General features: G+C 23.1%; 1 protein-coding gene across 2 annotated transcripts in view; it reads left to right on the top strand.

Moving 5' to 3' along the window:
* The window catches only part of LOC122719062 (acetylcholine receptor subunit alpha-like), a 271652-nt gene that overhangs the window by 2489 nt on the left and 252640 nt on the right, over positions 1-16523 (top strand). Inside the window, exon 2 of one of the 2 annotated variants that reach the window (XM_043944592.1) lies at positions 5848-6136. In XM_043944592.1, the coding sequence (XP_043800527.1) occupies positions 5933-6136 (204 nt within the window). In that variant the 5' untranslated portion in view covers positions 5848-5932. Of the gene's footprint in view, positions 1-5847; positions 6137-16523 lie in introns of those variants that run through there. The other variant, XM_043944593.1, reaches the window with a different exon arrangement.

The raw sequence follows: 16523 nt of genomic DNA on the forward strand, positions 1-16523 counted from the left end.
TTACGCTTGAAACTTGTTCACTTTTATTTTTCTATTATTTATTTTTTATACTAGAACTATATAGTGGTTCATGAAAATATTTAAGAGTTATTTTACAAGAAAATTCATCTAACTTGAAAATTCTGATTTTAATGAAAGTTTATACGTTATAGAAAAAATAGATTACATAGAACAATTTTTTTGTCGATGAGAAATATCTTTCAGAAAATGAAATCAATCCCTAAAGTTTCAAAATTGTCAAGTTTCATATACATTTTGTTTGGAAATTTTTTTTATATTTTCCTTTATTAAAGTGATACTTTGATAAAAAAATTGCTTCATATCCAATCCATTATACTCTGCACAATCAGAAAATTCTATTAAAAATAAAAAATTGTCAAAAATCAATTTATATTTCAATAAAAAATAAAAAAATCTTCGAATATTTTTTTGAGCTATTGTAAAAAATGACAATGCAGAAGAAAATAGTCAAATATAGAATAAATATGGAATATATATATTGTTTTTCGAATTCTTGCAAATCAATTGCAAGAAATAAAAGATTTTTGTAGTTTAATCACATATTTATTTTATATAAAATTTTATTTTCATTTTAAAACAATTTAAGTTTATAACATTATAAATAATTATTAATATTAAAGAAAGATAAATTGAATTAAATGAAATAATTATCTAAATATAGAATACTAATAATAAATAACAATATTTTCATAAAAAACAAACAAAAAATTTTTCTTTTTATTACAACATTTATTATAAAATTTTAGTTATATATCACATTTAATAATATTTAATAAAATGAAATTAAATAAAAAAATAGTTATTTGTAATAAATATTTTAAACTTTGCACCAGCTAGTTGTGTTAGAGTTAACGTACATATTAGGCACATGATGTATGTTTGTTCGGACCATTTTTATGGCTTCAACCGTTTTTTCTTCATTCCATAGCTTTTGCTAATGCTTCGTTGCACTGGATTTCTAATAATAAATAAACTATAACAAAAAAATGTAATGTAATTATAGAATTATAAACACATCAATATTTTATTAAAAAAAATATATGTAACTTTATAAATATTTTATATTAAATATATTTGGGAACTTTCATTTTCAACGTTTCTAATTTTTTCGATTGACAAATCGCAGCAATGCACAATTCCAAATTGAGTGGAGCAATTCATAACTAATATGAATTCATACTAATATATAATAATATTTGTCAAATATTCTTTTAAGATTCTTTTAAGATTCTTAACCATTTTACATTATTATATATTATTTCATATTATATATTATTTCATATCATTTATTTTTCTCTATTATTTTTATTTAAGAATCTCCATTTAGCAATCATTTTATCATCCTCTCTATCTATCTATCAAGTAGTTATTCATGATTCGATATTGTTTTCTCGTTTACACGAATGCTAATCTGTAGTGTAATTTGTAAGTGAAAAATGCACGAGTTGCCAGCTTGATATTCAAGTGGAAAATCCATTGAGTTAATCCTAATCCCAGCACCGATGAGTGGTTCACCTGGACTGATCAGACTACCTGCATAACGATCGTTGAAAATCGGATTAAATGCTGTCAGGTATAGGCTTGAATTTACATCCAGCGGTTATCTCGTTGAATTGCAACGTACTTTCCTCTAATGGCCTTTCGCGAAATACGCGAATCAATCAATCGCTTGCCAACTCGCAATGTAGCACTCGGAAATGACGAGCACAACACTTCGTTGTCCTTTAATACCGCTTAAATTCTTATTTGCTTCATGATAAATTATCTTCCTTTCCAACCTTCGTTTTCATTCCATAATTTTTCGCGATAATTGTTTTCAATCGAGGAATCATTTATTTAAGATGTAATTTAGAAAATGTTAATTCCTATTGCATTTGAGGTTAGGTTAAATAAAAATTATTGCCATTGTGGTTTCTAGGAATTTTATCATTTTTATATATGGACAGTGTTTATTAATTAAGAGGTAATTTATGCTAAAGGTTAATAAAAATATTCAAATAATGTATTAATTATAATTAAATAATATTAAAAATGAATGTAATATCAGTTAAAATATGTATATTGTATTTTCAACATCTATTGTTTATTTGTAATTGTTTCAGTTTAACTTAGTTCGATCAAATTGTTTATTTTTATCTTTCTTAGTTTGAGAATTCTTAAGTTTGAAGAAAATATGTAAGATTGTTATTAATATATATATATATACATATAATATATAGAATTGTTTGTGTTTTCAAAACAAAGTTGAAATATACGAATTTAAAAAAATGATTGTATATAAATTTGAATTGAAAATAATAAATCATTCGTGCAGATTGACAAATCATCTTTTTTTTAAGTATAAAAAAAAAAAAATTTTAAATAACTTAGATGATTATAGTTTTTCTTTGTAAAATAATTAATGTAATTACGAATGGCGTCCAAGTTGATTCCAAGTATCATGCCATTGTGCGAAACATGGAAATTTTATTATGGCGCAGATGCATAGCAAATGGAGCAGTCTTGAAACTTAAAGTAAGCTGCACGACAATATTAATAGCTTTTTAATGTCAGGGAAAATATGATTACCGCAACTCTCCTAATATACATTAACGCGAACCCGATGTGCGATAAATTAAGTTATTTAAATTATATTTTAGAGCGTGCTAGGTATCTAATTTTGTACCTTTCAACGATAGGCGAAGGCGTATTTTGTCTTTCCTTTTAATCTCACTCGCCCTTCCATCATTTTATTTCTCTTCGCAGCACGAAGACAATTTTCTTCTATCTCATCTTGTGCTTCGAATTTGAATCGTCATTGGAATATGGTGACATTACATTTTTATTGATTTTGACGAGTATAATATAATTCTCATTTTGAAAATATCTTAAAATCTATATTTACATTATAAATATAGATTTTGATATGATAACATCTTTAATATATAATACATCACATACTTTGCCGATAAGAATAGAACAGCTATTAAGATCGTGTTTGCTGCTCTTATGTTAAGTATGCTTTCCTAATTAGTTGGTAATCTTTGATGTACATATAGTAAGTAAATAAAGTTAAGTATCTTTAATAGATCTTAACGTATTCGCTTCTTATTCCATTTTGAATGTTATTTTTAATTTATTAAGTAATTATTAAGTAGTTTTTTAATATTTGGATGATCTGGAGAAATATATTTACCTGTTATAATTGAATAACAGATCACAGTAAAATATTTCTCTTATTACATTATTTATTTCTTAAATGACGTATTATATATTAAATTTAATGCATTTATGATAAAAAAAAGAGGAAGTGGAAAGAAATTGTAAATATTATTATATAATGTAATATTAAAAATATTATGTATAATATACATTTATTCATATTATAAATATTAATATATAAGGCATTAAAAGAAGTATAAGTAGTATAAGTCAATATATACGACTCTGTCAGTCAGTTAAACCTCTTAAAAATAATCTTTTTTAATGATCTTATAAACAAAATATTTTTTTTGTGTATTTCATTTATGAATAAATTTTATATATTTTCTTCTTATTGTGGATTGAAATTTAAAATTATTTATTTTAATATTTCTGTTTGTCTCTCTCCCTCTCTCTCTTTTTCTCTTATTTTTGATATTATTTTTTATGAGTTTTTAGAGATATTTGGGATAAAATTTTTTAGATCTTAAAAATGAAACGTTTTAATTTCTGAAGATAAAGCGTTCAATTGAGATAGTTCATCTAGTACTTTTTTAGCCTGTGCCGTGGCCAATAAAAAAGATAAACCATTCGATAGTTCTTGCCAAGTTTTTTTCACTTATCCTGTACGAGATTTAAATTCAGTTTATCTCATAAAATATGAGAATAATACTTTCAGAAAAATGTTGTCAACATTCTACACCGGAAAGTTACGGATAAAAATCGATGATATAAAATCATATTATATTACAAATACACCATAAATATTATGAATAATAAATTGATAAATTTGTCTATTTTTAATTAGTTATATATTCAATTAATTGTCTGTTTTATAGTTATGTATATTATACTATACTACAGGATGTTATACTATATGTTAATATCTAATAAACTTATAACTTAATTTATATTTTATCAGATCATTTTACAAAATTTGTTTAAGAGACAAATAATTATAGGATACATATAACAGATGTATCTAACTATTATGTGGATTATCTTTTGATAATACATTATAATATAATGATGCAATATAAATAGATATTATAAAATATTTACTTTATATATATTTATATAAATATTTATATAAATTTGAAGTTTCATTATTATTTTATTGTACAATACATATTGTCAAATACACATTCCGATGTTATATTGTTATATTTCATTGAATATGTAAGATCAATGAAATATCTTCATAAAGTGAAGATATCGATACAATCAATATCATTGCAGCGCTATTTAAAGGCATTGAAATTCGTGCATTTCATAGATACTTCAATACATTCCACGGTTAGATTGATCGCACACCCATCATACCAATACAATCTGGAATCATGACAATTCAGATAATTGGAGAAATACTCTATATCTGTTGCCTATCTCTCTTGTCTATGAATCTCGTCTAATATTATTGAGATAGATATTAGATATGTAGAACGGTTATTATTTCCAATCTAAATGTATATTCGTTTTTGAAATTTTATTGCAAATTTTCTCTATAATATATCTTTACAAATATATAAGTGTATTGTTTCGTGTATAATTATTATTAATTACTAGTAAGTAAGTATAATAAAGTAAGTAAGTATAATAAACTGCATAGATTAATACTGTAGGAAACAAGGTTTTATTTCAAAATAAAGGATATTTATATGCAACGATATAATATAAATATTTATAAAACCAATTTTAATTATTCTATTTATCTAAAAATATAGTTTGCTTTTGCATAATATACAGCGATATATACGTATACAGGATGTTATAATATATTCATCAAAATGGAAGTTTAATTTAAATCGATAGAGGTTAAAAATATCGATTAAGGTTTATTTATTAATTTTATTAGATAAAATAAGACTGTATTATTTTTGTTACATCGTTATTGCATTGTGTTTCATTCAACGCAAAGTTCAATTGCTTATAATTTATAATAAATCCATATTTTTATCTTATATTGTATTACCAATTTTTGTATTCGTTTTAGAATTGACTCTCCAAAGGTGCCTCACCAATAATATTAAAACTTTGTACATGTTGCGAATGTTTTTCATATAGCCACATAGTCATAGTGTGAAGCACAGTCCTCAACAATATCAGGGATATCGATTTAATACTGGAGGAGCGAGAGGCGTTTCCGGCACTCTGTATCTAATGTCGTGTTTCTTAGATTGTTTCTGCCTGTTGTATATCGTTGAATATACGATTAAATTAATTATTGTAAATAAATAAATGGTTAAGGAGCTATCGTATAACAATATCTATTATATTTATTTCAATAGCTATATATGAATCAATATATTATCCATCATATTTTTACATTTATAATATTCATTTTGCCTTAAATAACAAAATTTTCTTTTGTTATTTTTTATTCAACAGTCTACGCAATATGACATTGTCTTCTTAATTATTTGAAATTATTTTTTAAATATTAACTATAAAAATATATTATTTTCAAAAAGAATCAATACAATCAGTATTTAATATTTTAAAATGATTATATTTTTAAATGAATTTTTTCCATCCTCGAGATAAAATATGCGTTTCTTTATTATGAAACTTTTGATCTACAAAATTACAATTTGAAATGAAAACTGTTAAAAATCTCTAGAAATTAACATTGTACGTATTTCACAGATTCGTGGTCCGCGGTTAGTGTACCCGAGCGGGGGCTCGAGGGGGACTAGTGCGTCGGTCATAGTGGAGGAGACAGGGGTCCACGATGCCCCCCATAATAGGGGAAACGTTGCGTGTATGGTTCCTCTCGGCGTTGGTGGTTCACGGTGCTGTCGCTGGCAATCCGGACGCGAAACGCCTTTACGACGACTTGCTCTCTAACTATAACAAACTAGTGCGCCCTGTTGTGAATACCTCGGACGTGCTACGCGTGTGCATCAAGTTAAAACTCTCCCAGCTCATCGACGTGGTGAGTAAAAATCTCATTCTTAAGGCATCGATTCAAGTAATTGGATTTAATTTATGGCTCGCACAATTTAACATTAGCGTCGTATGAACTTAGAAATTGGACATGGATTGAAAAATTAAATCGATTAAAAGGAATAAAGGTTGTTTAAATAATAATAAATTATTCAGCATAATTTTATTTTCAAATTTAATTATTCGTTAAAATTTTGTTACCATCTCTGATACGTATACGAGCTATCGATTTAAATCCATCGATGCATCGATCGAAACGTATTTCGATGTATATAGCCTTTACTAGTTTTATTCGTATTTGTGGTTTCTATAAGTAGAATAATATCGCGCATTAATGTCTGTGCAATTAATTTCTCCATAATGATATCGAAGAAGTGAGTGTTCATCTCAGAGTGAAGAAAAATTGGAAGAAAGTTTTCTGTCGGCTGATATGCAATTTATCATGCATATAATCGGTCGCCAACGAGAGGAAACGAGGAATCGTGACGATGTCCTGTGGTTAAAATCGTACATAACATTTCCGTATTTGGGTTAAAATGGATAGATACGATTATTCGATTACACGGTTATTATGTCATCACTCATCGAAATGAATTTAGTCGTTGATTATATGATGTCTGGTCGGTGAAGACTAACTAAATATTGAAAATTGATTGGAAATTACGTGACGTTATCCATTATTGCGTAATTTTTTTTTTCTTTCAAATAGATTCCTTCGTAACTTTTTACATATTTATGATCTGATGATGATGAATACGTGATGAATAATTGTTTCTTTTTTATTAATTATTTTATAAAATGTAGCGGATTCGTAGAATTTGTTATTATATATATATTTATTGAAATTATTTAAATTGTATTTTGTTATTATTATTATTAATAAGTTCATTACCATATGTCTTTTTTAACGAATATTGTTTATTAATTTTTATGAAATTTTGTTTTGTACTTAATTATGAATAATTATGCATATTGAAAAGAAGAATTAACTATATTTTCATACTTTTTTATTTTTTTTATATCGTGTAAAATTAAAAATAAAAAATAATCAAATTATTAATATAATAAAATTAATCAAATTAATGTGTTCAATAATGTACTTCATTCTAATAACAATAATATATTTGTTAAATTTTAATATTGAAAACGAAATTAAAGTACAATATAAAATATTTTATTATTATTTTCATTGAATCAATATATCGCTATAAATTGTAAAATAAATAATTATAATGATGATATTAATGAAAAAGATATTCTTAATATTAATAATGTCATTTATACCGATTCTTTATTCAATCTTATTGTCAATTTCCATTATACTTTTATTTCTTGTTGGAGAAATTAAATTCGCAGATTATCTAGATTGCATGATCTCTAGTATTCATTTCGTAATAATTTTCCACTTGAATACGATTTTCATAATTCACGAGGATGAAATGCTGCATACCAGAGGTTTTATCGGGGTTTAATCGACAGGGGGAAGTCAACCTATTTACTTTTCTCGATACAAAATCACGAGTCTTCAAGATTCAGATACTTTCACTGATGAATTGGTCATAATTTTTCGACGAAAAATGTCGGAAAATACTTGTAATAAATAACAATTATCTACATAATAAATATTAAATATAAGTTTATATAAAAAATATATATATATAATATATAATATATATAATATATATAATAAATATATATATAAAAAATAGAATTATCATTAATAATAAATAAAAATATATAAAATGTTTAAATTAATCTTAAATATCTCGAGAATTATCGATAATAGTTCTGTAGAATATTTTAGATAAAAATCTAATCGTTTTAAAGGACATGTAATTTGATGTAAAAGATTTTTTTTTTTATGTAATTTTTTATGTAGATTTATAGACGATATTTGGATGTCAATTTTATATTTTTAAATACTATCTTAACGTTTTAATTAAATGTAATTTTTATTTTTAATTAATAACACATGAATTGATGCAATTACTTTTTTTAACTTTAATTTTAAAATTTGAAAGACAAAATATATAAGAAATAATATTTACTTTTCTGTTCGTGTTTTTCTTATTTTTTAAAATTTATGTTAAAATATAATCTAAATTAATGATTTCTTGGCACAAATGACTTCGTAATTTTTTATAGACATTGACTGACTGTATCGATTCATTGATTTAAAAAGATAAAATTGATGCTCAAATGTTCTGTATATGTCGAAAATATCTTTTACATCAAATTATACGTCTCTTTAAATCATTAAATTTTTATCTAAAATATTTTTTAATATTTTCATTAACAATTTCTGAGATATTTGGATGAATTGATTTAAATAGATTTTTCTTATACTGTTATTTCTACTATCAATTAATAACATATTAAATAAATTAATAACATAATAACATAATAAATAAATTAATAAAAATTAATAACATAATATAAATAAATTATCGTATCAAGTATATCATACATCAATTGTATTATTGTATAAATTTAAATTTATTTTTCCAGCTAAATTAGATAGAATAATGCAAATAAAAATAAAAAAATTGTTATATAAAATTTTCCATTAAGCAACATTATAATACATGCATACAGCAATAACATTTTTTCTATTTTTTCTCTGTATGTAGATTATACTTCTATAATTTGATTGAAAATAACTATTATTATAGATTAGATCAAAACAAATAAATAATTATATTTGTTTTAATAATACTTGCAAAATTAATTTCATAGATTAACCAAATACGTATTAATGTTAACGAATTAATATTCGATTATTTTAATATAAAACGTATTAATTTATTAAACGACCAATATAATGTTGAAAAAATTTAATGATTTCTCGATGCCATCGTTGACAAAGAGTATTTCAAGAAACATTGAATGCGCCGAAAGGAAAATAAATTGTGGATCAAAGAAGAATTACGATCCTTTTATGAAGTACTAAGTTTAAAGGAAGTCGTGGAATTATTTCCATTAGCATGTGCCGGTTATTCGGATGGCGTGGCAGCAAATTGCGTGGCTATATGCCATATATATACGTGTAAATTCTACAGCTAGATTGCGTGGTTTCTGCTTGCTATTACGTCGATTTGAGGAAAGCATGAGTTCTGATAGCTTTCCTTGGAATTTTTCTTTCCCTTTTCTTCAAACTTTGCGTTAAATTATCCGATTTTTATGCGCAACTTCAACATTTAAAATCTTCGAAACGATATAGTAACGTATACGATATAGTAAGTAGGAAATTGATGTGATGTTTAATAAGGAAATTATGTTACTTCGTTTTTATATTTTTTTAAAATATAATATTAATGAAATAGATTTTATGCAAGTATACAAAATTTAATTTTCTGTACAATAGATTTATACGATTTATACGATTTATACGAAATTTTAAAATTTTTGTCACATGTATTTGCTATATTTTTCTATTTTCATATTTTTTTGAAGAATAAAGCCAATCGATCATTTCTATCTATCATCCATTTAAACAATGTATTAAAATCATTTTTATCATTTGTTTTATAGTTTATTGTATTTTAACAGCAAATAGATAAAGAAATGAAACTTGAAAAAGAAATGTTTTACTATTAGACGATTCTAAAAAGGGGTTTTTTATTTTGCATATATTTTTAGAATATTTTGCTCATATTAATGTAAATAAATTTTATTAAAATTAATTTTAAAATTTTATGAATTGTAAAAAAAATTTGGAAAAAAAGTGTGAATTTGTTAAATTAGTCATAGATATGAGTAAAAATTTAGAATTTCTGTTCCACATTTAAAAAGTTAAAATGAAATATAAAAATGTAATTAACAATGTTTGCAAAATTTTCAGTTATTGATGAAAAACAAAATTGTCACGATATTGGAAAGAATAAAGGTATACATTTATTATGCTCTGAACGAACATTTTACAAATTAATTTTTTCGGATAAAACATAACAATTTATTATTAAATTAAAATATAGAAAAAATTATAATTAGTTATTGTAATATAAATAATAAATAACATCAGTAAAATAATTTATATATATTTTATATTATACATAATTAATTATAAATAATATATATATACATAATTAATTATAAATAATTTTATATTATACATATTTTGTATTATACATTTTATTACACAATTTATTATTAAATTTATTATTAACTTATAAAAATATAGAAAAAATTATAATTAGCTATTGTAATACAAATAATAAATAACATCAGTAAAATAATTCATATATTTTATATTACATTTTATTTATATATATATATATTTGAATATATTTCACATATATCTTCAAATTTTGAAATGTTATAATTGCATAAACAATTTATTAATATTTAATATTCTTTTAACACTTAATTTGCATATCTCCATTTCGCTGTCAAAGTGTATAAAATTCAATTTTCTGTATAATAGATGATTTATACGAAATTTTAGAATTTTTGTCACATATATCTGCTATATGTTTCTATTTTCATATTTTTTTGGAGAATAAAGCCAATCGATCATTTCTATCTATCATCCAGCCAAACAATGTATGTATTAAAATCATTTCTATCATTTGTTTTATAGTTTTATGATTTTTGAATAGAATTTGTATGTTATTCATACATTTTTAAATTGATTAAATATAAGTTAAACATGTTAAAAAATGCGAAAAGTTTTATATTCTTCCCATAGAGAAATTGGTAGTTCACTCTGAAGTTTCACGATTTTGTATTTCAAGTTTTGCAGAAGTTTCTTCGCAGTATGTATTATCATCTAAAATTTACATATTTCTCTACTTTGACGAACTTTCACAATAACATTTGATTTATATGAATTTAAATAACAGTGAAAATTTATAATAATAAAATTCGAAACAAAAGAAAAATTGTTAAGGAAAGTTTTATTATAAATTTATTTTTAAAAAATGTTTATAGTTCATATATAGTTCATATTCAGTTCAGTTCATTCATATAGTTTTATTATAAATTTATTTTTAAAAAATGTTTATAGTTCATATGCTCTATTAAATTTTCCACTTATAAAATAATTGTTGGTGCATCATTAACTAGCTTTAATTTGATTAGAAATGGATATTATTTTGACCTTAAATTAGCAGCTGATTTATTAAATTATTATATTTATTCAGTATACTTTGGAATTATTATTAATGAAATCATATAATAGAATGAAATTATTGTTTTATTATATTTTATCGTAAATATTTGGAATTCATTTTTATATATATAAGTATAAAGAATTCAAATTTTTAAAATATATATTTATATACATATGTGTTTTTTTTTAATAATTTTTTTTTGATAATTTTCAAAAATGAAATTTAATCAATTATTATTATTATTATTGTTATTTCATAAGAAAACAAATATATAAACGTAACATATAATTGTTTCAATTATTTATTATAGTTATTAATTTATTAGAAATTAATCATTTTTAAGATTGTTTTTAGAAAACAATTTTATTTTATTACGTATAAAAATTAATCTATCGGTGTGCGATTAAATTAAATATAAATATTAGTTTCTAAAAGACATTTGTTGCATATCTGAATATAAAACCTTCGAATCATGAATAAAACAATAATATACGATGGAATTCCATTTATTGAAATGAAATTTTAATTAGTAACCGAACTAATTAATTTTAATTGGTAACCGAAACCTTATCGATTGAATTTACTTACCTGAACGTGAACTCTTATTATGGGAACTGTTTTTTCCCGAATTCAAAAAAAAAATGGAAATATTTTTTCATATTATTAAAAAATTTCTAATGCTTGAAATTTTATATTAATTGTTATTCTTTTACTCTTCTGTTATCTATTATTTATTCATTTATTTATATAATTCTAAAATTTATAAATATATAAATTAATAAAAATAGCATAGGATATTAAGAAATTTTACATAATTTATATCGTACAATTTAATGAATTTTATATTATTAAATATACATGTATATAATGTAGTATAGTATAATTACAAATCTTTTTATTTAAAACTATTATAGATATGATTTTTTCTTGTTTTAAATTAAATAAAAATTATAAAATTAAACAATATAGAAGATAATTTTTATTTTAGGTGCAAAGAAATGAATTTTGAAATAGAAAAAGAACTATCTTCATGCTAAATGAAATTTTAATATTAACTATTAAGTATATTAATTTTTTGTTATTCAGATACTTTTATATAAATAGAAAGAAATATTTCAAGTAAATAGCAATTATTTAAATAGCAGAAAATCAATATATATTCCATTTAAAAGATGGCAGCAACGATTCTTTCATTATTCTAATATTTATTCTTAAAATTTGTATTATATATCTATTATCCTAAACTATAATAATTATAATATAACTCCAATTATATTATTTAATTTAAAATAAAATAAAAATAATCAATGTCGATATCTACAATAGTTTCAAAGAAATCAGTCATCTACACATTCTATATATTATATATTATATAGAAAAAGAAAGAAAATTTAATTTCTAAAGTGCAAAAAAATAGGAAAATTCGTCGAAGATATTTTCGAGAAATTCTATGGGGTTTACGAAGAACATATCAATTCACACACGTTCACACAGAGCTATTTATGATGCTGGCAAGGTACTGGGAAGCTCTATTATCACGATGATCTATCATAAGCATTGTGCTTTATCCTCGCAATATATGGGCCAGGTATTCGCAACACGAATGTGTCGTCGGAGTTGAAGTTCTCGAGGACTGCCGATTGAATTCCATTAGAGTTCATTAAGACGTATTACGAAATCCCTATGGTGAAATGATCCATCGATTCTGAGTCGAAGAAGTTTATCAGAAGAAATAATTGAAAATGTAAAGTCGAAAAAATATCTATTTCTAAACAGAGATGATCAAACTATGATATATATTTTTTAAATACGTGAAATTTTAAATACGAGACTTGTTTTTAAAAGAAGAAGATTAGTTCATAAATAAAAAAAAAAAACTATAAAAAATATAAATATTAATATATTTATAATTTTTTCTATCTAAATCAATTTTGCCACGAAAACTTTATATCATATATTGATGCATATTGTTTTTTGATTTCAATTGCTGAATATGAAATATTGGAAAAGTCGATAGATAATTTTAATATTGTGATTTTTTTTAAATTTTCATTCTATATTAAATTATTCGTCATCATTGTTGATCAAGTACTTCATTTTTCATCGTGTTTGTTTATTTTTCTTAAATAACACCATATTATACTAACCAATAACACCATTTATCATAATTGTATTTATATAATTATATTTAATAAGCCCTCACAAAGTTATCTATGAATTTTAGTAATACTACTAAATAAGTTTTAATAGTATAAAGAAATGGATAAATTGTACAAATATTACAAGATTAGTAATATTATTTATTATAGCTCTCATCATAAATTATTCGCATTAAAAAAAAATTAGAAAAAGATATTATATAATTGTAATTTTCCATTTCTATTTTAAAATGCATCTTATTAAAAAACATGCCTCATAATTTAGGTTAATAATATTATTCATATTAAAAAAATAAAAAATCATATTAAAATCAAATATTTTATTTTTGCAAATAAAATTTTAAAATTGCATATAATTTTTCAAAACATCGTACAAATAAATTATTATCGATTAATTATTATTCGATGTTTTAATAAAAATACACAATCTCATTCACTCTTTATTTAATTTTCAATTAATCAAAAAATTTCCAGATCGTTAGCTTAACTCAACAACTGTTGCGCAGGTTCTTATCTCTTGCGCAGTAAAACAACAGAAATTGCGTAAAAAATCTACAACATTTGTGACAGATATATAATTAACCAATGAAGATAAATTAATTTCATTAAATTGTCATTTTGGAAAATTCATTTAATTTAGTTAATTCAAGCATAATTCCATATTCCATTAAGGCACATAATTTCAATTTATATTTCCCGACATTTATGTAATTTGAAATACGATGGAATAATATAATATTTACTAATAATATAATACTATAATACTTACATATTATATTTTTTTAATAACTCTACAATAGAAATTTTACAATAAAATATCTTGTAAAATAAATACAAAGATATTTGATATTGTTCAATTTTTTAAAACTATTTTTGTCGATAAAAAATAATGTTAAGAAACAAAAAAAAAATACTAATTTTCTATTCATTTTCATTAGATTAAATTCGATTTCTATACATACATATACAATTCTTTATATATCTCATTCGAGTTCAAGTTCAAAAAGTTATCAAAATCAACAATATTTCTATTTCTATATGGAATTCTAAGTATATAGATTATAATATGAATTTTATATAAATCTGAATCTTTTTATTAATGAAATATTATTACAGTGAGCGAATTTCCTTAAACTTTCAATATTATTTTTATTTTTTTAAAATAAGCATCTGAATATTGCTATGATATTTATATAATTTATACTCACAGAAACACAATAAAAAACAAAACACAAAACACAATCAATATCTTTTGATACACGAAATAATAACAAAAATAAATACAAAAAAGTAAAGAAATCAGTGTAAGGAAAATGCGATAAAAAATTACTCTCAAGGGAAAGAGGTTAAAAAAAAAATCCGCGGAAATTTATTCGAGTAAATATTTTGTTTCACGATATAAAAATCTTACTTTATAGATACAGTTTTCGCGCGTATCATAAGTTTCCCTACGAGAAATGGATACTTGATTCTCAACGAAGGAAGGTTTCCTTGACAAATAGTTGACAATCTAGAAATGCAGGTGCGCATTCGTGATACTCGCAGTAACGTACCATATATGTTAGAGAACTTTCCCCATAACTATTGTTCATTCAGCTGACACGTACAGAAAACGTTCTTTGTTTATATTTCCCTGGACAATTTACTTCTCTCTCTCTCTCTCTCTCTCTCTCTCTCTCTCTCTCTCTCTCTCTCTCTCTCTCTGTTCCCTCCACGCACTCCCCCCGCTCCGAATTTTCTCACGCATGCATTTTCATCGTCCATGTGTCGTCACGTGTGTGTGTGTGTCGGCATATTTTCAAGGGATTTTAAGCACACATCTGAAACGAACATAATTTTTGTCGCGGAGTTTTATTATCTCGTCTCTAAAATTTTTCTCTAGTCAATTAAAAAAACCACAATCGTGATTTTTACACACACAGATCAATTAATGAGGATGGTTCGTACATTACCATCTCGATTTTCATCATTGTTGATTATCACATTGTCAGATTAATAATTTTTTTATAATCATAAATTTTGTATTATATTAATTGATACAATTTGATACTCTCTACAAAAAAAAAAATAATTTATTTATATCCGAAAATCGTTAAAATTTAGAGATATTTTATTTCAAAATTTGTAAAATTGTAAAATTTATAATATATAAAAGAATATATAAAGGAATGCACGAAACAATGGTCTTCTATTGTTCTCATTTATTTTATTACGTAATGTGTAAAAATTAAAGTCATGCTTATTTTATAATATTTCTATAACATGTTTGTAAATATAATATTGGATTTAATAAACATTTCTTGTACGAAAAGTATTACATGTTTTGCGGATATTAATCATATCGTTTAAGAGATATTTGCGTGTCTATATTTGCATATAGTTAATTAATTACTTTCGCTTAAATAAAAAGTGTTTACATACGTTTACCATCGACCATTTAATAACAAAAATTCTCAACTCTCGTAATAATTTATCAAACTTCATAAAAATTATTTGATTCCTGAAAAGTTAAATATTAACCATAGATTAAACTTGTAAAAAACTAATCTAAAAAATCGATTACTTTTAATGTAATAAATTCGATTAAATTTGATAAGCGTTATCGATATTTTAAAATAACAACTTTTTTATGGAGATATGACCATTAAAATGAAAAAATTAAAATTGCACGATTCTTTTTCAATAGTCTTTTTTATTATTTTTTTTTCTAAAATTTTTTTTAATATTATCACAATAAACAAGCAGAATATTTCAAGTGATTATATTATTTTATAAATACACATTATCGTTCGTTTCATCTGTTAAAAATTCTTTCCTAATATAATATTCGTAATAAGAAGATGCTTATTGAGAATATTTACATTATTCATAAGAATCTTCTCAGTGTATCGATTAAAATTGTAGAAATTGTCAATATGGTCAATGTATCGAAGTTTCAGTTGAAAACTGTCGCACGTCAATATTGGCAGTTGTCCCTATTAATAGCTTATTAACGTTAAGTAGGGCAGAATAATCGAATTTTCAATATTTTGATCCTCAGCCCCAAGATTTATAAACTTGGCACAAATTTATTTCCATTATTACGACGATCATTTATTAGAGGATA

The sequence above is a fragment of the Apis laboriosa genome, unplaced genomic scaffold, assembly GCF_014066325.1.
Source record: "Apis laboriosa isolate Shangri-la unplaced genomic scaffold, ASM1406632v1 scaffold69_cov144, whole genome shotgun sequence".
Lineage (NCBI taxonomy): Eukaryota > Metazoa > Arthropoda > Insecta > Hymenoptera > Apidae > Apis > Apis laboriosa.